Below are 27,507 nucleotides of genomic sequence, written 5' to 3' on the forward strand. Positions count from 1 at the left end.
TCTCTAAGATCAAAACATTCGCCCGGAAACAATTCTCCTGGACGAACACCAAAGATATTAATAAACTTCGCCCGGAAACAATTCTCCTGGACGAACACCAAAGATATTAATAAACTTCGCCCGGAGACATTTCTCGGAAACGTGTTCTCCCTGGGGATTCCATGCCCATATATGGTGTGGGATCAGGACTGACAACACAGGTGTTCTCCCTAGGGACTCTATGCCCATATATAGAGCCCTCGTGGGAGTCATTAAGGCTTCTCTACTTTCGTTACCACAACTGTTTGATCAGACTATCAGATTCAGCGTACCAGAGAAATCCTATTGAAGAGGTTCCATCCTCCTACCTTAAAAAATGTGGAATTTTGTAGTTTTTGCCAGGAGAAAGATCGCGGAGGCGTGTTTATTTGTTTTCGTTTATTGTTTTTTTTTCAGGGGTGATCGTATCGACCAATTGGTCAAGGAACATCGAGAGAGGGCTCATTTGAACGGAAATAAAAAGTTCTAGCGTCCTTTTTAAGAGACCAAAAACATTGGAGGGTAACTAGGTCCCCTCCCACGCTCTTTTTTTCGAACCATTGTCAAATCAAAATTTTGAGAAAGTCATTTTGTTCAGCATGGTTTAAAGGCCAAATAACTCTGCCTTTGGAGATATCATGACCTCCCATAGCCCCTGGGGAAAGGTCTTTAAGTTATAAAATTTGCCCATTGTTTACGTGTAGTATTTGTTATTCGGAAGTATGCATACATTTTTCGGGTGTGTGGGGGATGAATTTGCTGCTGAGGTGGTTTTCCACGGGAAAAATTATCCATGATGAGGGAAGTTTGCAGAGGGTGAATACTTGAGGGGAAACTTTAAAATCGGGAAATTGGCCAGAATTCTTATACGAAATTCTTCCAATGGCTTGCTTTCTCTTTGCCGACTCAATTTTTCGCATGGAGATGTAAAGGGTAATTGTCTGGGACAAATTTTACTAGGATTCAACTGTCTATAGAATATATCCGTCAAGAGGAAGGATTTTTGCGTGAAGTTGGAACCATATTTCCTGGCATTATTTAAAAAACGTTCACAAATTAAATTTAAAGAAACAGGTTTTTTCAAGTGAAATTAAGAAGCAAAATTAAAATTTAAGACGAACAGAAATCAATTATGTATATGCGGGGCTGCTCCTCCTCAACACCTCGTTCTTTACGCTAAAGTTTGTATTTTGTCCCAATTCTTTAAGAGCGACTACTAAAACACAAGCTTCGTTTAATTAGAAAAATAAGAAGCTTTTTTAAAGAGTGCTAAAATACAATGATTTCAGTTCACTTTAAGTTTTAATGTTGTTCCTTACTTTCAGTTGAAAAAACTTTTTTTTGTTGAATACAAAAAGAAATTGATTTTTCTCAGATGAAGGACTTGAGTGGGGTGGCTTTAAGACATTAATAAAAAAAATCGAGGGAAGTAAAGAGCGAAGTTGGAACTTAAAGCGGACAAAATTATTAATTCACACCCTATCTAATATATATATATCAATAAAACTAGTACAAATAAACCAAATAATTATGTTTCCCTATGCCTTTAGGATTATAAAAAACTAGCGCTTCACTGAAAACACAAAAGTCAAGTATAAAAAACAGGAATATTGATTTGGGTGTCAAAAGCGAGTATGTAGCCTAACAACAATAAACAAACCTATAAAGCTTTTCATAGTCTTACGCCAGTTGTAACTTCAGTAACTTTCAGTGTACAATTAAAATTATGTTAAAAACATAAGTGTAAAATTAATATATTTTTAATAACCGCGAAGTAATTGAACATCATATAGAAATATTGGACTGATTTATCAGCTAGCATTTTGGTCTCACCAGTTATAATACCAATAGTGAGTAATATACAATCCCAAATTGTAAGAAATATACCTTAGTATTACTTGAAATGAAGATCAAGTAAGACAGAATATGAACTCTGGAAATCCTATTATTTCTCTTTATACAACAGTGAATTTCAAGCTATGATTCAATTCTAAAGCTATTCTCTAGTCCTAATACTATCAAGATGGCTTTGCTTCGAACTTGTTTACAAACTAATCACGATGTGTCCTTTTCTGAACCAAAACGAGAGCCAGTCATTGAACTGGGCCATTGTGGGGAAGCGATACCAAATTAATCGTAAAAAAAAAAATCCTAAAATAGACTGTTGCTTTATCTTAAAAGAGATTAATCCTAAAAGGAATCGATAATATTTTTATTCTTTAAAAAGTGTCCTTAATTGGTTTGCTTTTACTGTACCAATACTCCTATACTATTTTGTGTTTAAAGTAAAGCGCTAGTTTTATATAATCCTAAAAGCATAAGGAAACATAATCAGTTGGGTTTCTTTTTACTTGTTTTATTGAGATATATTAGATAGGCTTTGAAGTAATAGTTTTTGTCCGTTTTAAGTTTCAACTTCGCTCTTTACTTCTCTCAGAAATACTTTGTTTTTTTTTAATTAATACCAGAAAGATGGTGATAGGATCTATCAAAGGTTAACGTGAACCATAAGCAAGAAGTTGGCCCTCGTCAGCTACTATTAGTTTCAGGCTTGCAATATCTTTGAGAACTAACTTCTCTGGAAATGTTACTCTCGTATATTCACCGTCATAAGAGTTGATTTTTTTCGATACTCCAAAGGAATTTAATCTCTCACTGTCATGAGAACGCACACATACATTTCCAATAAGATCTCCTTTATTGCTTGTTTCATAGTTCAAATATTTGTCTTTGTCAGCATTCAACGCTACGATAACTTTATCATGTACACACATTTTCTAGAAATATTTCATCTTCAATTTTTAAAATAAGAAGTAGTGTTTATCCTACCAATGCACTATTAATATTGATCGACAACATACAGTAAACTAACTACTGTCAATGACCAGCCACAAAGTACCACGGTTGCAGCCATAATAAAAAAATCCAAAAAGTATCATCACCCTCTCCCCCCCCCGAAATAAAAATAAACAAGAGTATACTCAAATTGAAGCTGATAAGATTTTGTATAGGAAATTAAAAACTAAAACCTCACCACTCCCCACAAAAAAAAGGATTTATTTCGAGTATAATAAGCACTTTTACATCACGTTAAAAATATACCACAATTTTATCCAGAAATATTTTTCTTTGTAAAAACCACTTTATAGCTAATGAACGGTTTCACACGGTCGGGGGATTTTTCGAACAAAGGGTATATTTTGACAGGATGCATTCACGGTAATTACGCATAATATATCCAAAGCTACTGCTACTACTACTAACAACCTATCGCAGCACTGAGCCACCTCAGGCCAAAACAGCTGCGCACACTCCTCCTCTATCGCAATCTATTCAAAGCCTTCCTTTTAACACCCTCCCAGGAACTTACCACTTCCCTTAAATCTTTTTTATGGCATCCTCCCACCCCCGACGAGGACGGCATACTTTCCATTTTGCCCTACATAGTTGGCCGAAAAGGACAATCTTCGGCAATCTATCATCCTTCATCCGCAGAACGTGCCCTACCCATCTCAACCTGTCGTTCATTATAGCCCAGGAAAACGGGATTGAACCATACTTTTCGTACAGCCTACTGTTTGAAATACGGTCAGTCTGCCGGGTACCTAGAACAATCCATAAACAATTTCTCTAGAAAACATCTAGCAATCTTCATCCACTTTTCCGAGCCCCCATGCTTCACAGCCATATTTGACCACTGTGATCACTATAGCTTCCGAAATTCTAATGTTTGTTTTCAAATTTATTTTCCTATTCTTCTAAACATTTCTTAACTGTGAAAACATATCCTGAGTCTTGGCTATTCTACTTTTAACATATTCACTGCTTCCACCGTCTTTACTAATGATACTAAATACGTAAGTGAAGCTCCGCACCTGATCAATCATTTCGTTATCTATCGTCACCTTTTCATCTTCACCTATTTTTAGCCTTAGTGACTTAGTCCCCTTAACACTAACTTTCAAACCTATTCTAGCACCCTGAACTTGCAAAACCTCTAAAATGTGATTCATTTTGCTCACACTTTTATCGAGGATGCTTGAATCGTCCCTATAATCTAAGTCCAGGAGAGTTTTTCCTCTCCATTTGATTCTGTGGTCTCCCATTGCCTTTTCTGTGCTCCTTAAGACTAAGTCCAGCAAAATAATCCTTTTAAAAGGGGATAGAACAGATCCCTGCTTAACTCCTGATTTAATGGGATACCAACTGCTAATCTCATGTTCTACCTTAACCGCTAGCAGTGCTATTCTCGTACATAGCACTTATTACCTCAATGTATTTGTCCTGTATACAATACAAGGATAACACCTTCACTAAAGCTCTTCTAGCAACAAAATCGAACGCTTGCTTATAATCTATAAGACTAACGATCAAAAGTGTTGGACAACTCAGGCACTTCTCAATTATTAACCTAAGAGTGAAAATTTGGACGACACATACTGTACCTTTTCTAAAACCGCACTCTTCTTCTCTTATAATTTTGTCTACAGAGACCAGACTAATGCTTCGATAATTACCACACTCACTCTCATCAACTTTCTTATGCAGTGGTTTAATTTAGGTTTTCCTAAAATCGCTCCGAAGCAGTTGGTCTTTATTTGAGTGAATATAATTTGTAAAATATTTTTATGAATATTTTTGAAACGTAAAGAGACAAACAATAACACACGGAAGAAGAGACTGGTACAGGGAAAGAAAGAGAGAAAGTAAAAACACTAGCAAATATTTTCGAAAAATATAAATATATTATGCCAAATATTCAGAGCTTAAAAAAAGTGCTGGTACCGGGAATCGAAGGGAGGGGGGCTCAGAGGATCCATAATGCCGCCACTACTCTACCCCACATCGTCTGAAAAATGTTCATTCAGCAACCTAAAGCAGCTTAAAACATGCTTCTAAAATGAGACAGGAGAGGACAGGTTAAATGGTCTTGCAGAAATTTCTATCAATTGCAATGTCAAATTAGATATTGACGATGTTTTAAGCGACTTTGGGAGGAAATCAAAACAGATTAAAATATATAAAAAATTTACAGTGTTTATGTTGTTTTTTACATAATGTATATAACATATAATGCTATACATATAATGTATAGCCTATATATAATGTATATGTGTGTAATTTTGTTTATAACATTTTTCAAATAATTCCGGGAAATCCTTCTCCCCCTCAATGGAATTCCCTTCTTCCATGAAAAATTCGTACATGAAAAGACCCTCCAACGTAACCCCCCCCCTCCGAAAAATGTCTTTATACGTCCCAATAACAATACTGTTTGTAAATAATGGGCGAAGTTCATAGCTTGCAGCCCTTCCCCAGGGACTGTTGGGGGTCAAGTAATCTTCAAAGACATCGTTATTAGATCTTTTGACTATGTTGAACAAAATGGCCATCTCAAAAATTTTATCAGACGACCCTGGGGAAAAAGGGCATGGGAGGGGGGATAGATGCCCTCCAATCTTTTTGATCACTTCAAAATAGGACTTTCAATTTCCGATCAAATAGAACCTCTCCCGATCTTTTAGGATCACTGGTTTGATACGATCACCCCTCGGGAAAAAAAAAACAAATACACACGTATCCGTGATTTGTCTTCTGGTACAAATGCAAAATTCCACGTTTTTTGTATATAGGAGTTTGAAACCTCTACGGAAGGGTTCTCTGATATACTGAATCTGATGGTGCATTTTCATTACGATCACTTAAGGTTTTGGGAGTCCTCCCCCCTTTTTTTAAACTGAGCTAATTTTCGAAGGCTTGTAACTTTTGATGGGTAACAATTAAACTTGATTAATTTTAGACAGTTTGAATGGGCATCAAAATTCAATTATTTTGATGTATCTATTGTTATCAATACCTCTGGTTCTTAGAGTTTTGGTTACAAGTGAGCAGCATCGCTTCTTCCTTACGTTACCAAGAACTGTTTGAAAAAGACTAAAACAGAAACAAGAAAAACGACAAATGAAACTTGAAAGCTATTTAAACGAAATGTGTTATACATATCATTTAAATACTTATCATTAAAATTGTTCAGTGGGGGGGGGGGGTGTTCTATTACTTTTTTAGGCCAATTATTTGTGGGAAAGGAGTTTCTGGGTGGAGGAAAGAGGGAGGTTAGTTTTTGGTGGATGGAGATGACAAGGAAAAATTAAGTATGTTCGGGAGCTATGGAGAGCACTAGTGGTAAAATAGGCTAATTTTTGTTCTTTTGTCAAATGTAACCAGATCTCTCTGTGAAAGAGGGATATATAAGGCTCTGTGAAAGAGGGAGATATAAGGACCTTAAGCCTCCTTGAAGATAATTTTTTTGAAGACCTTTGTTCTGGTGTTTCCATTTCTTTCTTTCTTTTTTTTGTGTCAGGCAGAGATAACTTAAAATCAGTAGATTTTTGGGCGTCTTTAGAAAATCTGAAAACATTTTTTCAATGCTTAATAAGCCTAATACACCATTCTTACTTTCGCTATACTCGTGGCCTTGTTGAAGGTGGCATATGAGAATTCTCAACGAAATTTAACAATATTTCCTCAACTTTGAACATAGCTAGGCCAGTCACATATATTTTTTATTTTTTTTTGTAGCCTGTTCACAGAGAAACAGAATAAATCGGACCAAGTATCTGGTATTTTTATTGCACATACCTTTTCATAAATCCCTGACTTGCTGATGTAGCCTGTATACGCACCATTATCGCTGAAGAAAAAGTGAAACCTGTGTTAAATTCTAATTTTACTCTTTACTTTCATTTCAAAGGCTAGTTTTTTTCTTGATTCAACATGGTTCAATGTGTGCAATCGGAACTATATGAGCCTGGGCTATTTGTTTTCTAAATTAATGACATAAAGCTTTTTAGATTCGATCAACTGAAATACGCTTAAAAATCGGAACTAATCGAAATAAATTTGTAGGTATAGAAGCACATCTCTATTCCATCTAAAAATTCCTTGGAGATTAAGCGTATTAATGAGAGTAAAATTATAGAAAGTGAAATTTAAGATATTAAACATTTAGAGGTGAAAGATATGAGTAATTAAATATGGCTCTCTTCTTGAAAGTAAATAAAATTTAAGTAACTTATTTTTGATGAAGTGTTATTCTCATGACTAACTTATAAACCATAAAATATAACTAGAAGTGAAGCTGCATCGAAAATGAACAAAAAAGAAAATATTTTTTGTTATTTATTTATTCACACTCTAATACAGTCTTAAAATCTTACCAGAATGAGATTTAATCCCAGCACCATTATCTTCATGTTCATTATCTTCACGCTTCAGACTACTTTTAATCGGTAAAAGAACATCAAACCTGATGTTGGAATTTTGGATATCGTTTTCCGGACTAAGTAGTATGATTTCAGTAGTTAAAATGTCTCTACTGATAAATGGCTCCTGAAAATACCGATCGTCATTAGAGAGCGACAGAGAGACACAGTTAATAAAAATCCTGCAATATAACTATACTTAAATAATAAAGACAATGTAAGTAAAACGCACCCACATAAGGAAAAGGAAAAACAATATAAAAAATATATAAAACATACAAACAAAATCGAACTAACAAATACCGGAATAATCTAGAGATCAACAGAGTTTCGTCTTTTTCCTTTCTTAATTTTTGGCAGCATTAGCCTACACTGAGTTTGCAAGAAAATAGATGGCATTGTAAAATGTATTAAAAAACAAAAAAGAAATATGATTTTTCTTACTTCCACTATATTTTGGTACAGTTTAATCAAGGACAGAAAATTACTATTTTTGTCCGAAGAAGAGTTTTCCCTTATTCTTAATCAATTAATTTTAATTTTGAAGTTTTTTTACTTGAAATTAACTATTAAAGAAACAAATCATTGAACAGACTAAATATCATGACAGATCCAAGATATTTTTGTTAGTTTACATGCCAGCGCTTATTTAATAATACATAAATTCGAACCCTATATGATACATGATATGACCATAGAGAAGAAACTAATTGGAGATCACATTAAAAAACAAAAAAAATAACCAAACACATCTTGCTTCCCAACGACTGGAAAATACAAAGGGGTTGATGTGACTTTAGATGAAGACGGTAATCGTCCCACGGTCTACGGATTTTTAAGTTCATTGAACCGGATTGCTTCTCTCATCACACCGTCTGGGTCACATGTGGAGCATACCTATGTCCTATGCTTAGTTTAGATAACTAAGTTTTTCATTATGGGAATTGGAACATAGCTCTTATTTAAAAACTTAAATACAATAAAAAAAAGGCAAATTCTATGAGCATACAAATGATGTTCTTTTCTACACTTGGGTGTACTTTTTGTGTCATCTCTGATAGGGTATAAATATATTTTTTTTTTCAATATAGATCTAAACCATATTGTGGCATTCCATTGGTCATATGGAGAATAACCGTTTTCGAATTGAATAATAATAATAATAATAAAAAAAAAAAAAAAAAAAAAAAAAAAAACTGCGGATATTTTCTTCGATGAGATGGGGAAATAATATGTCAAATAAGACTCTTTAAGTGATAGCCGTCCTGGCTAAGTGGTTGGTGCGCTGTATTGGGAATATTTTGTCCGAGGGGCTCGAGTTCTGTCCCTGGCGTGGCTGGTTATTTGATTTGGGATGGCAGTCAATGGCGCAACTCTGTAAGCTCAGCCAGAGTCTACCCTGCTCTAAATGAGTACCTGGAGAAATCTGGGGACGGTAAGAAGGAAGGGTAAGCGAAAGCACAGGATGGCTGGCCCCCGACTTGCACTTCCTGGCTGAAGGGCCATGAAACGGATATCAACACCACCGGTTTAGAACTTGAGGGTCTAATACCATCATACTTACTACTACTTTAAGTGATCCTTGCAAAAATAGAGTAAAACTATAAAATTGATTAGACGATTAATACTAGAATTACACTTTATACAAATGCCAAAATGTGTCATCATGTTTTGTAATGCAGATCTTAATTTATATTGAAAATCGATAAATTGCTAAAAAAAAAGAAATTGGAATGTACAAAAAAGGTGACGCTTTTGGTTACAGGTGAGATATTTAGATCCTTGTCTTTAATAGGCAGTTTTTTGAATGAGCTTTCTAAGTGATACTTACAAATATAGTAAAACTAAAAGATTGATAGAACTGGTTAATCTTAGAATTAAAGTTTAGAGGAATGCTAAGTGTTGCTTTCTTCTAACAGAAATCTGAATTTTCTGGTAAAGCCCAATAAATATGCTGAAAAAAGAAATTTTTATATGTGCAGAAAAGGGTGTTATTTTCAATACAAGCCTAACTATTAGTTTCTTATCTTTAATTAGCAATAGTGCAAATAATTTTAAAAGCGCTGCAAATAAAATTTTTAAAATACAAAAAAATAGATAAGGAGCTGCTGTGACTAACAATATTTCTATTGGGAAACTACCAGCACGGAAGCATTTAATGGCAAAACCCATGTTTAAGCATTTACATTTAATGGGTTTATCATAGTTGTCGGTATAAAACGGTTACATCTTTGGAAATTTTTGACTAAGATAAAGATTTCTAAAAGTTATAAACTGTTATATCAATTTCTGGAATTAACAAGAAAAAAAGAGAAAATTTTAAAAGTAGTTCGTTTATTACTAAGAAGTGAGATCGATAAGTCTATTGAGCATTTTGAAGTTCAAAAACATTTTTAAGATAAGTTTATGTGTGTATTATATTTTAAAAACAATTATCTGTTAACACATCTGGCCAAAAAATGTATTTTTTTTTTTTTTTTAAAACGGTCTTATAATGTTACCGAAATCAACTAACTAACTATTTAGGGAATTAAATCCATAAATATCTTCGAGGGTAAATGTCCTTACCTTTACTAAAAGCAAATCATCTATGATCTAAGTTTATTTTTTATCTCTACTTAAGTTTGAATACATACCATACCACTACCAGCCTCGCCACTTCCTTTTTCGGCATTATTGATGGTATTATGTAGATTGAACAACAAAGGTCTAGAACTGTCAAAATATTTTGGATTTTTGCCGATCCTGCTGGTCCCAGCTCTAGGTGAATATTCTTCTTTAGAAGTATTGATTTCTGCTTAAAAACAAAGAGTAAATAATTAAAAAAGTTATTTCTTACTCTAATGCTAAGGTATTCAGCCTGCGTCCAGGGGCAAATCTCCAGTATTTTTATGGGGGGGGGCAAGAGGGGTCCATATCCGGATAGTCAAAGGGTATGTGATATATATGATTTTTTTTCTACATTATTGGGGGGGAAACTGCCCCCCACCCCTTGCCACCACCAAACGACGCCCCTCCCTGCTTCAATAGGAACCAAAACTCTAAGGAAGACAATTTTGTTGAGAATATGAACTCAAGAGAATCTCAGTTTTCCCAACAAATTATTTTACAATAAGATTAAGTACCTTTAGTGTTACCAACAAAAGTTATTAGCGTAAGAAAAATTGCACAATCTCAGAACAAGAGAAGATAACCCCAAAAAGGATGGTGACTTGGACAAAACTATGCCGTCAAATTTAGTAAATCCAGAGACTCTTTGCCGGATATTTTATGTCCCCATATACAAAAATTCGACCGAAATTTTTGAGACATGCAATTACTTTAGAACAACTGAAAAGTAAAATAATAAGCCTCCTTGTCTTAGAGGCTATACGGCAACGCATTCTTTCTTGAGCATGTATACGTGCCCTTCATAGAAACTATAACAATTTTGGAGTTCAAAAAGGTTTTCTTCGGGGAACGCTTTTCAATTCCTCCTGGGAGTTTCTCCAGATCCCTAGAGCATATACCCCCTAGCCCTCATTTACTTGAAAAATGTATTTCAATTTTTATTATTCGATGTGAAGGATAAGGAGTGACAGCCCCCCCCCCCTCTTAATGCAGGAACAGTTTAAGAGTAACATAAAAAGATATAATCATTTGTCTTATCTGAACAAAGAGAGATAGGTTAGTAGGCCTCTACAAGGAGTAAACTCTGATTGGTAACCCCTCCCTTGAAAAAATTGAAATATTATGACTTGGTTAACTATTTTTGGAATTAAGACCTATCTAAAATAAAAATTATGTTAAAGCTGTCTCAGGGTGAGTTTCATTTTCGAAGCATTGTTATACAAAATATAGCCTTTAGCCGAAAGAGTGGGAAAAGGAGGGTTGAAATGAAAGTAAAGAGATGTGTTAACCTTCATATTTCTAGAATAGTTTTTTGTCGATTGAATTTTAAATGTTGTTCTTTACTATCATTCAAAATCTTGCTTGGCTCTTCATTTAATTAGAGGCAACGCTCTAGCGTTGCCAACACTAAAAGACCATATGCCTTCAATGTATGATTTACTTGCTTGTTTTTTTTTTCAAGCCACGTCGTATCGATTGTGTGATCGTGCAAATTTCCCGGGGCGTTTCATTTAATCAGAAATTTAAAGTTCTGATGCGCTTTTTAAAAGTCAGAAGAGCTTGGAGGACTTCCAGCCCCCCTTTCGAGACCCTTTTTGCTAACCTGTCCCGTCTTAACCGTCCAAAGCATCAAATTGAAATTTCAAGATCCCTATTTTGCTTAAAAATGTAAAACGCCCCAACAAATATGGATCTGGGGGCGATATGACCCCTACAGGCCCTGGGAAAGAAAGACTGTGAATAATGCAAATTGCCAATTGCTTAAGAAGAGGTTTCATAATGAAGAAATGGACTTCTTTTATTATTTCAGAGATCGGCCTCCAAAAAAATAATCGGCCTCCAATTCAAAAGGATCAAATATTTTTGTTATTAGACGAGGGAGGTGGTCCAGAAAGGGGCTAAGAAACTGTGTGTTCTTGATTAGTTTGAAACTGAAAGCCTTCAGACAATGGGAATTTTATGTACAAAAAATGCTCGGGGGCAAGGTCCCTCGTCAGAAAATAGATCCCAAACAAGGGTCAAATCATTTATCTCTTTTGACTAAAAACCAAAATATTGAAGTCTTTGTGTTAAGTGAACCTTAATGCAGAAGTAGAAATAGGACAAAAATATTGATTCCCTTGAAACGGGGCCGAAAAAGATCCAAAAATATTTTTTCCCAGCTACTTTTTACAGAAGGGGTGGTCTTAAAAACTTGCTAGCTTTTTCCATAAAAAAACTGAAACTCTAATACACTTAAGAGCCAAAAATGGTTTTAAGGCAACCAGCCTCCAGTTTGTTCCTTTTACTGCTACAAACCACCCCCATAGCCTCTCCATGATGCTTATGAAGCTGGAGGAAGAAGAGGGTTGAGGGGGCTTAGGCTCCAGGAACCCCTAATTATGTAAGCAAAGGTATGTCCAGAAATTTTTACTACATAACAAGGTAAAACACACCTGCTTTTTAGCTATGATTTTTATTTTAAAAAAATTAAAAGTTAAAGGTTTTGAAACGAGCTATTTGCATAATTTTGCGCTCTTGCCCAAGAAAATGAACGCAAATTGTAAGGCTAAATTTCTATTTCAGCTTCATAGTTTTAATAAGTAAATTCATAAGCCCTTGAATATAAACATAGATGGAAATCAAATATGATGTGCGGGAAACGTGCATTTAATACGTTTTATTCGTCTTACCAAATACACTCCCTAAATGATACAAGAACAATCAAGGATGACATAGCCTCGACCTAGGTTCCTACTTCAGGGCTACTGGACTTATTGTTCAGTTGCTGGATTAAATTCTTACGTTTGCTCCTGCATCCATGAATTTAACGTGACTTATGAAAAAAATGGATCAAAATAGCTTAAAAGGTTCTTCTGATTTTAGAATCTGTTCTCATGTTAAACTCTAATTTTGGCTTAACACGAGAAAAACTGAGAAAAAGTGGAACCAAAGTGTCTCCCTGGAAGAGGATCTAAAAGTAGAATAAAGTTCATTTCTTGCTGAAATTGCCAAAAAATTTGGCAATTATAGCCTTTTCGCACGACTTTCTCAAAATCAGGAGCTGAAATGAACAGACTTCCCGTTTCAAACAGTTCGTGGTAACGAACTGTAAGTAAGGAGCGACCCGGCTCAATGGTAACCGAAACTCTAGAAAACGGGTTTTTGATACCAATAGATATATCAAAAGAATCAGATTTCAATGCTGATTTAAAATATATAACTTTCATCAAGTTTAGTGCTACCCATCAAAAGTTACGCGCCTGAGAAAATTTGGCTGATTTTCAAAAAAAGGGGGAAACACCTCCTAAAAGCTATAGAACCTTAATGAAAATCACACCATCATATTCAGCGTATCAGAGAACCCTACTGTAGAGGTTTCAAGCTCCTATCTACAAAAATGTGGAATTTTACATTTTTTGCCAGAAGAAAGATCACGAAAGATGCGTGTTTATTTGTTTGTTTGTTTTTGTTTTTTTTCCCCCAGGGGTGATCGTATCGACCCAGTGGTCCTAGAATATCGTGGGAGGGCTAATTGGACAGTAAATTAAAAGTTCTAGTGCCCTTTTTAAGTGACCAAAAAAAATGGAGAGCAACTAGGCCCCCTCCCACGCTCATTTTTTTCCCAAAGTCACCAAATCAAAATTTTGAGATAACCAGTTTGTTCAGTATGGTCGAAAATATGATAAATATGTCTTTTCGGATGACTTGATCCCCCAACGTCCCCCGGGGGAGGGCTGAATGTTATGAACTTTACTAATTGTTAAAATATATTTTTGGGTATTGGGAAGTATACAGACTTTTTCAGAGGAGATTTTTTCTGGTAGGTGGGGGAAGGCGAGGGTCGGGGGCTATATGGAAGGATCTTTCCATGAAGGAAGTTTTCATGGGGGAAGGGAAATTGCCATGAAGGGGGCGCCGGACTTGCCAGCATTATTTATTGGTTATTGGGAAGTATACAACCATTTTCAGGAAGGATTTTTTCTGGAGGGGGGGCTAGAGGAGGGATTACTCTGGAGAATATTTCCGTGGAGGATGTTTCTTTGGGGTAAGGGACATTTCTATGAAGGGGGCGCCGAATTTCCAAGCATTATTTAAGAAACGATCAGAAGTTAAATAAAAAAAAAACAAGTTTTTTCAACTGAAATGTAAGAAGGAATATTAGAACTTAAAACGAACACAAGTTATAACGTATGTGACGGGGTTCTCCCCCAAGTCAATACCTCGCTCTTTACGCTACAGTTTTTTTAGTGCTTTCAAAAGAGCTATCTATTCTAATTAAACGGCCTTTGTGATTCAGGGGTTTGTGAATCAAATTTTTTTTTAACTTTTAACGTAAACAGCGTGGTATTGACTAAGGGGAGAACCCCTTCATATAAGTAATAACATATACGTAATAAAAAAAAACAAAAAAAAAACAAGCTATACGGCTCAATAGTAATCGAAACTTTTAAAAACGAAATTTTGATGTCAATAAATGTATCAAAAGAATGTGTTTATAATGCTGATCCTAAATATATAAATTTTATTAAGTTTAGTATTACTCATCAAAGGCTACGAGCCTGAGAAAATTTACTCGATTTTTTAAAGAGGGGGGAAACATCCCCTACTAGTGAAAGAATTTTAATGAAAATCACGCCGTCAGATTCAGCGTATCAGAAAACCCTATTACATAGGTTTCAAGCTCATGTCTGCAAAAATCTGCAACTTCGTATTTTTTGCCAGAAGAAAAATATACGAATATGGAAATTAGTTAAGTAAGTTAATTTGTAAAGACATCCATTTAGTAAAAGAAAAGTAAAATTTTTATGCAAATAAAAGCTGCATTAACTAAAAAACGATCAGAAATTAAATAAAAAAAACAAGTTTTTTAAACTGAAAGTAAGGAGCGACATTAAAACTTAAAACGAACAGAAATTATTCCGTATATGAAGGGGGCTGTCCCCTCCTCAACGCCTTGCTCTTTACGCTAAAGTTTTTTTATTGTTTAAAAAATAGAGTTGTGAGAAAGTCAAACTTTAGCGTAAAGAGCGAGGCGTTGAGGAGGGGACAGCCCCCTTCATATACGGAATAATTTCTGTTCGTTTTAAGTTTTAATGTCGCTCCTTACTTTCAGTTTAAAAAACTTGTTTTTTTTATTTATAACATCTCAAAAGGAGAGAAGGAGACGGGATATATTCTAAAAGGCGTTTTTTAGATTTTAGTCAATTTTTTGTAGACGAAATACACGAAATTCTCTGGCAGAGAAAAGGGTCCAAAGTCAGTACTAAAGAGTGACTTTCACGGTTTCCACTTCCCACTCCTCTGTATTTCATTTATTTCCTCATATCATGATGAGGAGGTCGTACCGAAACTCAGATAGTTCATGGAGGGTGCAAATAAAACCTCCTTCTCCCAATATGTCTTCATTGTCGTAAAATATGAGGGAATATAGTAGATCTTATGGTCAGGTTAGTTATTGCGTAAATACAGCTTTCGATAATTTCGACAACAAAATTTACATTAGATTCATACAATTAAACAAATGTGAGAATATCAGCCTGAAATAATAGAAAATAAACTACTGGCAAGGAAAACTACTAGGTGATGTAATATACAAACTATAAAAATTCAATTTAGCATAAAGTAGGTAAAAAATGAGAACAGTCATTTTCTTTTATTTTTGGTAAGTCAAAAAAAAAAGGAAAATAAACTAACCGTTTAGTTTACTAATAGTAAACTTACTTACATAAAATTGTATTTTGTCAAACAGTTCGTGGCAACGAACTGAAAGACACCGCTCAATAGTAACCGAAACTCTAAAAACGGAATTTTGGATAACAATAGATTTATCGAAACAATCGGCTTATTATGCTAATTCCAAATATATAAGATTCATTAAGCTTAGTGTTACCCATAAAAGGCTACAAGCCTGAGAAACTGTGCCTGATTTTCAAAAAAGGGGTGAAACATCTCAAAAAGTAAAAAAATCTTAATTAAAAGCAAACCATCAGATTCAGCGTATCAGAAAACCCTGCTCCAAGATCCTATCTGCAAAAATATGAAATTTTTTATTTTTAGGCAGAAGAATGATCACGGATGCGCGTCTATTTGTTTTTTTTTGTTGTTTTTTTTTCATGGGTGATCTTATCGAACCAATGGTCCCAGAACATTGAGAGAGGGCTCATTTGAAAGGAAATTGAAAGTTCTGGTGCCCTTTTTAAGTCGCCAAAAAGATTGGAGGGCAACTAGCTCCCATGCCCCTTTTTTCCCAAAAATCGTCTGATCAATATTTTGAGATAGCTATAGTGTTCAACATAGTTTAAAAGGCCCAAAACTATGCCTTTGGAGATAAAATGACCCCCCCCCAGAAACCCTTGGGATAGGCTTTTAAGTTATAAAATGTGCCCATTATTAACGTATAGCATTTGTTATTGGGAAGTATACAGGCATTTTTGGGAGGGGAGATTTTGTGTTTGGGCTGTTTTTTCATGGGGATAAGTTTCATTGGGGAGGGAAATTTCCCTGGGTAAACTTTCCAGGGGAAATTTTACACAGGGTGGATTTGACAGAATTCCTATACGATTTTTTTTATTTGTCTTACTTTCTCTTTGTTAACTCAATTTTGCATGTGGAGATGTTCCGAGAGAACTATCAGGGGAAAATTTACAGCGTTTTTGTTTTCCAGGAAGAGGAGATTCCCGGTGTCACCGGAAAAAAAATTAGTAAGGAGAATTTTTCAGGCTGAATCGTCAGCAAGAAATTTACAGAGGGGCGGAGATTCTCACCAAGGATTGAATTATCCGGAAAAAAAATTAACGGGGGGGGGGGTATTTTACGTGGGAGGAACTTTCCGCTTAGGGAAAGTTTCCTATGAGGGAGAGAATTTTTATTGAGGGTGAACCAGATTCACCGGCATTATTTGAAAAACGACTAGAAATTGAACCAAAATAATACAAGTTTTTTTTTTCAACTGAAAGTAAGGAGCAACATTAATGCTCAAAATGAACATAAATTGTTCCTTATATGAATGGGTTGCCCCCGTCCTTAATACCTTGCTCCTAAAGCTAAAGTTTGACTGTTGGTCCCAATTTTTTAAGAATGGCTCCTGAAACACAAAGGCCTTTTAGTTAGAATGGGAAGTTATTTTAAAGTACTAAAAACTTTAGAGTGAAGAGCAAGGTATTGAGGAGGGGGCAACCTCTTCACATATGAAATAATTTTTGTCCGAGTTTTAATATAGCTCCTTGCTTTCAGTTGAAAAAATTTCTCTTTAATTTAATTTCAATAAAGCTTGGTCTAGTTTTCAATTATACTATCAAAAGAAAAGCTTTGAGCACCATGATTGACAAAATATCTTAAGAACTTACCAAAAGTAGCTAACCCCTTGACAAAACATGCCTCAATCATAATGTAAACAATCACAAAAGAAAACCTCATTCTTTCATTAACGGAAGGAAACGACTGACAAAAACCAGTGAATGCATTTCATTTCATAGCTCAAGGAGAACCTGCTGCATCCAAAATGAGCTGATTTAATTAAGGCAAAAAGGAACTCTTTTTTACAACCAATTTAGACACTAATTTAGAAAATCGTATATAAGATATGAGGTGATTAGAAAAGGTTTTGTCTTAAGGGAATTAATATTTAAAAGATGAGATTCAAATCCTTAAACAAAATAGTATCTGGGAATAATAATAATTCTTTTTGTAATTTGACCTTTCAAAAAGAAGGATATTCCAACACGATGAAACAACAAAACACAAACGTCCCTGGCGTGGGTGTATCCATTTTGTTTAGGGGGAGGGGGTATGAAAAATAAACTTTACATAACAAAATTTTTATATGCATTTTGTTGCTTTTTTAAGAGTTGACAAAAATTTCCGGGGGTTCACATTCGTCAACCCCCCCCCCCCCCTGGATAAGGCCCTAGAGTCTCTGGATACTGCGTGTATGTTCCCATTGAGTTCCTGGTAATAGGATTGCTTTAAAATTGTGAAAAAACTACCCCCCCCCCCCACACACATCCAAAATATTGTCAGATATAAACATAAAAGGACAGACTTCTCTGTTATTTATTGGCTCTTAAGTGTCTTAAACCTTTACAAGACTCAATCCTTCAGGAAGCTTATACGAGGAAAAATTACGTCTATATTAACCTACTCAATTTAGACTATGAAGGGATAGAGTTTAGAGATCCGCTTCTGTGTTTACCCCTCCCAAAATATGGAAAGTTCCGTAAACTACGAAATGTGCAGTATATCATTGCCCCTGAGGTACGGATATTGAACAGAGTTTGTTGGCAAAGAAGCATACACAGCAGAATTGTCCTCCGGCGGTTTGTACCAAAATTATAATCTCGTCTTTATTGACTCTTGCAGCCACTGGAATTGGGACAAAGGAGAAACATACTACCAGGATAATAACACTTGGAATTGTGAAAAGGCTTTTGTTACCCAAGCCCCTCTCCCTGAATATCTTAAAGAAGCCACAAAAACTTAATTTATTTTTTAGAATTTAGAGGAGGTAAAATTTGCTATTTTTCCATTCTTTTTTCAGTAACACAAAGATATAATGTTGTCCATAATCTTGGGAGGGGGACAATCACCTCGGTCAACTTTTCTAAGCTAGCAAGTGTTCATAGCTTATATCCAAAGTCGCCAATCCATGAGTTTATTTACAAAATATTTGGGTTATTTTCTTATATTTATAAAATGTTCTATTTAGAATTTTCTTTGAACTTTATTCACTGTTTTCTATATAATAACCAATCTCATTCAATCGTTTAGAATTTATCAAAATTTAATTCATTAGTCACTCAATATAAATAATCGTAGTAATTGCTACGCCATATAGCAATGCCGGGCAGAACAATGGATATTGAACTATTATAGAATTATTTAGCAAATCTGCCATGCTAGCAGTGGTGACAATTGATGAAAATATAAGAGAGACAAGGATTTCTTCGATTTTTTCTTAATAAAGGTACAAAACTATTAATATATTTTTCGAAATTTAGAGGGGGGCAATTTTGATGTTTTTCCATTTTTTTTCAATAAAAACACACAAAAAAGTTATCTTTTCAAAAGCTAGGGGTGTTAAAAAAAAGTATGGGGCAGGGGGGAGGGTGATAATTTGTGCAGGTAAGCATATGATGGAGTGTATTTTATGAATATAAGCCGACGGGTTAATGCAAATATCGAAACAGTAAAAATGATGAATAAATGAACTTTTTATCAATACAAATAGATTTGCATAGAAAAAAAAGGCTTTGTACAATTTCTAACACATTTTCTAACGTGCTCCATGCATATTGAGGAACTTCCCAAGCAGCCTAATTGTATCATAAAAATGTAATTTTTACCTCACACTAAAAACGTTTTTGCAATAACATGGGAGTCATTTTTCCCACAGCATCTATATTGCATGCCAAGTCCAAGTAAATTATTCCAGATAAGAGGCTGTTCGAGGTTAAATCCCCATTAATCAGATAGATCTCTCACGAAAAGTTGGAAAATTTTGCCCTAAACCTTCCATCCTACTCCAATAACTGGTGTTCCACTAGTAGTAAGTAGTAATGCAGTAATGTGTAACCACTAGTAAAACCGTATACACTACACGTTTTACATATAGGCCTACCTTCATTTTGTATACAGCATTTTTTCAGTGCACTTGTTAAATCGTAAGGCTTCTTACTTTATTTTATTAATAACAATAATTATCCTTGTTGCCTTGAATTAAAATTTTAATTGTTGTTACAGCAAAATTAGATTCTTTGTTTAGTATCCTAATTCTCGCATCATTACAAATGAAAGGAATCGTTTTTCTTGTCTACTTTCTCTTGCTCTGATCGACTTATTCCAAGAAAGTAACCTTAAAAATTTGTGTTATTATAATGATGATTCTGAATAATGATTCTGTAGTATTTTCAAAAAATTATTTATTCATTTAGAACATAACAAAACTATTTAGATTCATAGCTTCTTTACCGGTAATACTTTTATCTTGGCGTTAACACGGCCGTCCAAAGTTAAGGCCGGTCGGCAAGTGGTGTTACACCACTCGCCACAAATACGTTCCATTAACAGCCCTGGTCACGGGGCTTTTGCCCAAGTTGGAACATTGATCTGGCAGATTCAGCTTGATTACTGGTAATAATTTTATCTCGGTGTTAGCACCACTTGCACGTTCCCTTAACAGTCTGTATTCACCGGGTCGAGTGTATTTTTGCCAAAGTTGGAACTTGGAAAATTGATCTGGCAGATTTAGCCTTCATATTGAATAATCATATTGGATCATCTTTAATAATGGCTGAATTATATTGAATATTGACTGAACAATCATACTGAATCATATTGAGTATCGGGTTGGTAGAACCATATTGAATAATGATTGAATATCATATTGAAATACGGTTTTTCAATATTTAATCCTATTAAATAACGAAAATCATATTGAATATTGGCTCTTAGCATTCATTTGTCACTTAATAATGAAAAAGCAATGATTTTAGTTCTTATAAAAAGTCAAGTATTATGAAGTGAATTGGAAATTGAATAGATTGAATATGGAACTTGATTGGAGATTGAATAGCGAAAAAACTAGCTGAAAAAACTGTTTTTAAGTCTACATGTTCTGGGTTTTAACAATTATTATACAGTTTCTAAATAAAATGAACAGCAATAAAATATTTCCCGCTTCAATTTCTTTTTGTTTCAAGAATATATAGTCTGCTTAAGCTACAAGTACTGACTATTACACTGTATAAAAAAAATGAATTTGTCTATTAAGAAACATTAATTAGTTTAATTACGACAACAATATTTAATTTATACAGATAAAAGAAACAGAACAGTTATTTAATTTATCAACAAACAAAGCACATACTTCGCAATGATAAAATCCTATTATACAAAAATTTACAGCACGTATAATATGGCAACATTATTCACGGGGGTTTACTTGCAACTCGTAATCAGTTGTCTAGAACCTACAAAAAATTAATAACACAGACACATACATAAAACATGAAAATTGAAAATATTATAATATCTAATGGCAAATCTGGGCAATTAAAGTATGTCTTTAAATAATAAAAAATGAAACGATTAAAGCTACACATTAGATTCCGCTAGACAAAACAAGATAAAAAAGAATCTGGTTTATCAATTTTCTTGTCTTATGCAGTAAGTACGATTTTTGAAATAAATACTTTTTTATTTCATAGCTAAAAAACTTACCGAATAATTTTATATAAATTCTATATAAACATTCAATCACTTTCCAATAATCCTCAAATTTCCTTAAAGCTTGAGGGAAAAGATAATTCTAGCTACGATTCTAATCTACTTACTACGATTGCACTGGCATTACAAGTATAAAGCACAGTCTTAACTAGTGCTATTTTTCACAAATCAAAACATCAAATCGAGAAGTGCAAACAATTCTGATAGTTGATTTTGATTAATTTGATATATAGATGTATATTATCTACGTATTGATGATTATATATATATATATATATATATATATATATATATATATATATATATATATATATATATATATATATATATATATATACACACACACACACATATATATATATATATATACTATATATATATATATATATATATATATATATATATATATATATATATATATATATATATATATATATATATATATATATATATATATACACACACACACACACACACACATATATATATATATATATATATATATATATATATATATATATATATATATATTTATATATGTATATAGATTACAAGGAATATATAAATATAATATATATAAATTTGCCCGTGTCATCATTTTTTGGCAACTTTTCAAATAAGAAAAATATAGAAATTACAATTCTGCGATTGTGATTTTTACTCAGAACAGTTTCCTACGCAAACTCATGGACTATTAATATTTATCTCGCTTTTGCACGGGTTTCTATTTTACTTAAAGACTTGAAGGAAATAAATTAAGTTAAATAAAATGATTAGCTAATTATCTTTATCTTAGAAAAAGCCATAGCATTGATAAATGAATACAAGAATACAGTGTTATAAAACATTTTCAATTATACACCCAAGGACGTATCCAGGATTTTCCTAGGCCGCTATTTGGAAGGGGGGCGGCACAACAAAACTTTAAAATACACACCAATTTCTTATGCATATTTGTTACTTTTTTATGAGTCCGAAAAAATTTTCAGGGGGGGGGTCAAACAGTACCTCCTCCCCTGGATACGACCTTGGTCACGCCACAGGGTCGTAGCTGACGCATTGCGTGAAAATAATTTATAACGCCATGAGAATAAAATAAAAGTTCAAAATAGGGATAAAATCCTTTTAATAGACAATGTATAGAAATTCACAAAAATACCAGACATTTCGGTCACATATACAGTGACCGTCATCAGTAGTAAAACTGTAGTAAACCAGCAGTAAACCAGTTTTACTACTGATGACGGTCACTGTATGTGTGACCGAATTATCTGGTATTTTTGAGAATTTCTATAAACTGTCTCTTAAAAAGGATTTAATCCCTATTTTGAACTTTTATTTTATCGTAATAGAAAGGGGCAGTGTGGTCTCCGAAATTATCTAAGCGCCATGAGAGTGCTTTGATGAGCCTTTACTCACTAGTCGCAAAGGTATTTTTTGTTTTACAGGAAGTAGGGGAAAGTAGCTGTAACTAGGATAAAAACTTGTTTAAGTACCCATAGCTCAAAGGCTATGCGACATCAATTTATCCGCTATATACCAAACAAAGCTTTTATTTTGGTGGCTTTTTTTATGGCATTATTTCAATAATTAAATTATCATGTCAATCCTACTAAAATGTCTTAGCAAAAAACTGAAAACCTCCTCCTTACCTTTTTTGACATGAAAACATCCTTAAAGATATTCTTTTTTGACATGAAAATATCCTCCTTAAATTGATAGCTAAGACCAGTATTTGAGAACAATCATGACGTAACTGTAATGAGTTTTGTATGAAAAAATGATCTTATAAATATTTTCAAATGCTTGGATATTTTAAAAAATTCAAGAAGAAGAAAAGACAACAAATTTGAAATTGTTAAACTGTTTGCACTTCACGTTTCAAATAAGTAAAAAAACTAAACTACACTACAAAGCTACCACAAATTTCTGGACTAGATTGCACTCACCCTGCCTGTGGCGACCTCACGCCAACAGTTCAAATTATCTTTAGACAAACACGGGAAAAATATATACGGTAAATAAGAGAACAATATAAAAAAATTATTGAAGTGTTAATATAGGCTAATCTACTGTGGTTCCAGGAAAAATCAATAGCCACTTTAAGTCCAAAAGAAGAAATATGAATATAATAATATATTTAAACATATACAATTTCCCTTTTTGCTTGCTTTCAAGTACTAATTAGGTCTACATTTTTTAGATAACTGTTATTTTATCAAAATATCTGTCAACTTAATTGGGATACTAGTGTAAGCAGTAAATAAGATGAAATTTCGTTTTTGTATATTATCCTCGTTCAAACTGCTAAAATACATTCCAAGATAAGCCTAAATGGAGTTAGTCCAAAATAAAATCAAAAGCAAATAAGAAAGTTTTTGAGCTGTAGAAAATGGGTGGATACTTAGCAGGAAGGTTTGTTAATACCGGCAGGGTGTGAGGTAAAAGCTAGCCAAAGCTACTAAAGTAGATAAGTACAGATGGCAGTGCATTAATTACATCACTAAAAGGCAGGGACTGTAAACGTAGTGAGGCCATAGAGGGGTAAAGCAGTAAATAAACAACACAATCATGGCAATATAGCGATTTTACTCTGGAGGGAGAAAGGGCAAAGAACCAACATTTTCGCATGGGAGGGGAATAGAGTAAGATCGCATAAGGACCATCATGTAACCCATCACCAGAAATTACTTATTTAAGCCCCTTGGTTACAGCATAAATTCATACTTCTTATGAACCTGCAATTACATTTTATACAGATAGCTAAAGGTGTAAATAATTCTTTAAATTCACTCTAGTCTAAGTAGGGCAGTTAAAAATCAAACACATGAAGCTCTAAATTAGATTTTTTTTTCAGGCCTAAAGCCTGAAGGCAAGCCTGTAATTTTCAATATAAACATTGTGAATAATCAGTACATTTCATCAAAATTTAGTGAATTTTCTACATACTGTGGTAAGTATTTTGTTTTACAACTGGTAAATCGAGTTGAAACTTTCAGGAAAACTTTGTTTGTTTATTGTTATTGCCTTTTTTGGGGGGGGGGAGTAAAGGGAAATGTATTTTGTGTCTTTTTTCAGTCCTTGCAAAAGAATAGACTTTATGGGTTTTTTTTCTTGTTTTATGCTTGTTTTCCAAAAGGTTCTTTGGTTAGTTAGTATATATTGTAGTTTGAGCCAGAAGAAACAGTAGTTTTTATGGATATCACTATTTGTATTAGCAAGACTTACGTCACACGCTTCTGATTTGATTTTAAAGAAAAAATTCATCCCAAATATTTAAAATATGTTTTGATTTTGAACGACCGAACTTCTAAGTTAAAGTCTATCTAAGCATCCTCATAAAATTAGTAAAAACTATCTAAAAACACACAGTGAATTAAAAACTAAGCAGACGTCCCTCTAATTGGTGTTTACACCCTTCAAGAAACAGACATGCCATCTAACTTTGTCTACAAATCTTTGGTACATAAAGCTGTATGACATAATGACTAGAAAGCCTCGTCCACGAGTTCTGCTAGTGCCATACTTGGCTAAAGCAGTTATATTAAAACACAGATAAAACTAAATAACACTCACCAACCGTAATGAGATCTACGTTACAAGACTACAATTTATAGTACTACGAGTACTTTAAAAATAGGATAATTAACTCCAATTAGAAAAAAATACATCCTACAAATATCTAAGCTTCACGAATAACTGCTATTAATACACATCAATACATTTAAACACGATGATTTTTGTAGACGATTATTTCAATTCATATTGAGATTCGTAAAAAATGTGTTTAGAATTATATGGGAGAATTTTTCTTCTTTTTTTCTACTAATTATTTAGGTGTCATTTAATCTCATTGTGACATTAATCTTATTAATGTCATTAACCCGATTGATATGATATTCGTTTTGACGATCTGTCCCCTAATGTCTATGTTCCAAAAGCATTTTTTTCAAATGTCCCGACTCTCATCAATGACAATACCCAATCAAATTGGTCTATTTGAAAAACTATTTAAGATCCTTTCCAAACATTATTAGGATCGTCAATTAAACATACTTTTTAAGTTAAGAGATGCATATCTGCAAATTTCAGAAATCTCCACTAACGACCATAGAGTAGTCCTTGAATAATCAAATTGAGCCTTAAACAATAATTCATCAAACTAATCTGAATCACTATCAGATTCTTCTTTTACAGAAGTTTGTGGCTCTGGAGGTTTATCTACATGTGTGGCAGTTACGTACGCATTAGGACCTTGTCCTTGAGTGTGCTCCATTTCAACAGCATATTCATGTCGTGATAAATAGCGAACATATTTTTCTGGAGGATCGGGATTCGTAACTGACAGCGATCTTAAGGTAACATGACTAACATTTGTTGCTGGCATTGTGAACTCTACATAACAATGGCTTGGGAGCTTCTCTGGTATCTGGTCAAATGCCGTAAGATTAATGCGGCACACAAAAGTATGAGTCGTGTAAGATCCTGAAATAAAAAAAATATAATACAAAAAAGAAAAGAACATGGTAAAATATGATTTAAAAATAAAATAACATGTAATAAGCTAAATGATTTGAAATGGAGTTTCAAATTTTCTTAAATTTCCTTTCAGCTTTTTATGAGCGTTGACGTGTGAACAATAAACTGCTTTTTTAAAGTAAAAATCACGTTTCACTGGTAATAAATTTGAGAAACACAGATACACCGAGAAAAAAAATTCGCCACTTGGGGATATCTCCGATTGTTAAGTGTGCCATAGAGCTCCACCTCATTTGGCATAGTTTTCACCATGCTTGGCACGCTTCTCCCGCGCTTTGCATCCGCCCCCTGGTGTACATGATTCCTGAAGTAGACACCCCCTCGGTTAGGTTAAGTCCAAAGAGCATAATTAGCGCAATTAGGTGAGCTTTAGTCACAATAGTAAAGGTTTCTGCAGAACCAATAATAGATACAATCAGCTTTTGACTAACGCAAAATAAGTCAGTGCAGATAAGGCTCAAAATGACAGTTAATTTAGGGAACATTCCTAGGTTGAAAGTTGGCGTAAAATGTACTTGAGTTAACTAATATTGCCGTTTCTAGCTTGAAAAATACCATGCCTATTCAGGCCTTTAAATCTCAATCTGGGTTCCGAAGAAAAACTAGCCTCTTTGGCCACAAAAGCATGCGACCTATCAATTTGGGAGAGTGCTGTTACAAATAGCAACACTATTGGGCGTTTCTGTGATTCAATATACTATTTTGTTTCACGTTTTACCATTATATGGATTTTGGTGCTAGACTTTTTACCATTAGGCTTTTTTATATTTTTAAGGTTATGGTGAATTGCTAAGGCTCAGCTGTTCTCCATATTTGAAAGTTCCACGGTAAATCTCCATTGATCTTCAACTGTTCACTTTTCAATAGAGTTAGAATTATTTTTTATTACTTTGACAGCAGTTTGTCAAATGATTTCCTTTTAGATACAAGGATCCAATTTGTGCAAAAAAAAAAGAAAAAAAAGGGCATAACTACTGATGGAAGACCATCCTTTTGAGACCAATCACAAGTAGTCAAAAAATATAATATGTCTTTTGTTGGTTAAGTGTAATCTGAAGTGGTTTTAAAGTAATATTTTCATTGGAAAGCGCCTTTTGCTTGTATTTCATTGAAAAGAATTGAAGAAAAGATAAATTTTCCCCTTCCCCTACTTAATTGTTACATTCTCCTCCCCCCTTAACTTTCGTTAATAATACCACTGTTCAACAGCCCTTAACAATTGCCAAGCCAACATTTGCGTTTATTTAATCATCTGAAGGGGCTACCCTAGCCTAAGAAGTATGACTAGCAAGTACTTAGCTGGTATAAAATAAGAGAATAAATGGATGAAATGAATGAAATATGATAATTTCTGACTATTTATTGTTACCAGAAAAAAGAAATGTAGCATTGACTCAAATTGTAATACAAAATAATAGCAGTAGAATGATGCGAGACGGCTCAAAATAAAAATTTTAAAGTTTTCAAAAACAAAATATCCTTCTTCTTGTTATTTGCATAAATTGCTTCGTTCCCTCTCTTTTTGATTTTTCATTCACCTTTTTAATTTTTTTTTCATAAATTTACTGGTTTGATTTATTTTTAATCTTTTTGATGTGTTATGACATGCATATGCATATGTACATGCATATGCATGTATATATCTATATTCATTTCTGATAAGTCTCATCTTATGACAGTTTTACTAAATAGGCAATAAATACAAATTACAAAATACAAATTTGCCCCACCTGGGATTGTGATAATTGATTTTCTGAAATGAATATCTTATCTTACTTAAATACTGTATTTGACTAAAATATTCATGGATAGGTTTGTTTTTTGTGTGTTCTTTCATGTTTCACCGTTGGTGGGGGAAAATCACATCTTCAGT

General features: G+C 33.8%; 2 protein-coding genes across 4 annotated transcripts in view; both read right to left on the bottom strand.

Moving 5' to 3' along the window:
• LOC148950173 (uncharacterized) overlaps positions 1 to 17,295 on the bottom strand; it is a 164,806-nt gene extending 147,511 nt beyond the window's left edge. For 2 of the 3 annotated variants that reach the window (XM_089091487.1, XM_089091486.1), the window contains exons 1-3: positions 17,219 to 17,295; positions 9,917 to 10,074; positions 7,236 to 7,407 (exon numbers count right to left, since the gene is read on the bottom strand). In XM_089091487.1, coding sequence (XP_088947613.1) covers positions 7,236 to 7,407; positions 9,917 to 10,074; positions 17,219 to 17,288 — 400 coding nt within the window. In that variant the 5' untranslated portion in view covers positions 17,289 to 17,295. Of the gene's footprint in view, positions 1 to 7,235; positions 7,408 to 9,916; positions 10,078 to 17,218 lie in introns of all 3 variants that reach the window. The other variant, XM_089091488.1, reaches the window with a different exon arrangement.
• A 6,683-nt stretch (positions 17,296 to 23,978) lies between these two features.
• Positions 23,979 to 27,507, bottom strand: part of stnB (stoned B) — a 73,620-nt gene continuing 70,091 nt past the window's right edge. Inside the window, exon 10 of the mRNA XM_089092193.1 lies at positions 23,979 to 25,580. Coding sequence (XP_088948319.1) covers positions 25,258 to 25,580 — 323 coding nt within the window. The 3' untranslated portion in view covers positions 23,979 to 25,257. The remainder of the gene's footprint in view (positions 25,581 to 27,507) is intronic.

Source organism: Artemia sp. Qi Xiang Cuo, chromosome 7, assembly GCF_049724085.1.
Source record: "Artemia sp. Qi Xiang Cuo chromosome 7, ASM4972408v1, whole genome shotgun sequence".
Lineage (NCBI taxonomy): Eukaryota > Metazoa > Arthropoda > Branchiopoda > Anostraca > Artemiidae > Artemia > Artemia sp. Qi Xiang Cuo.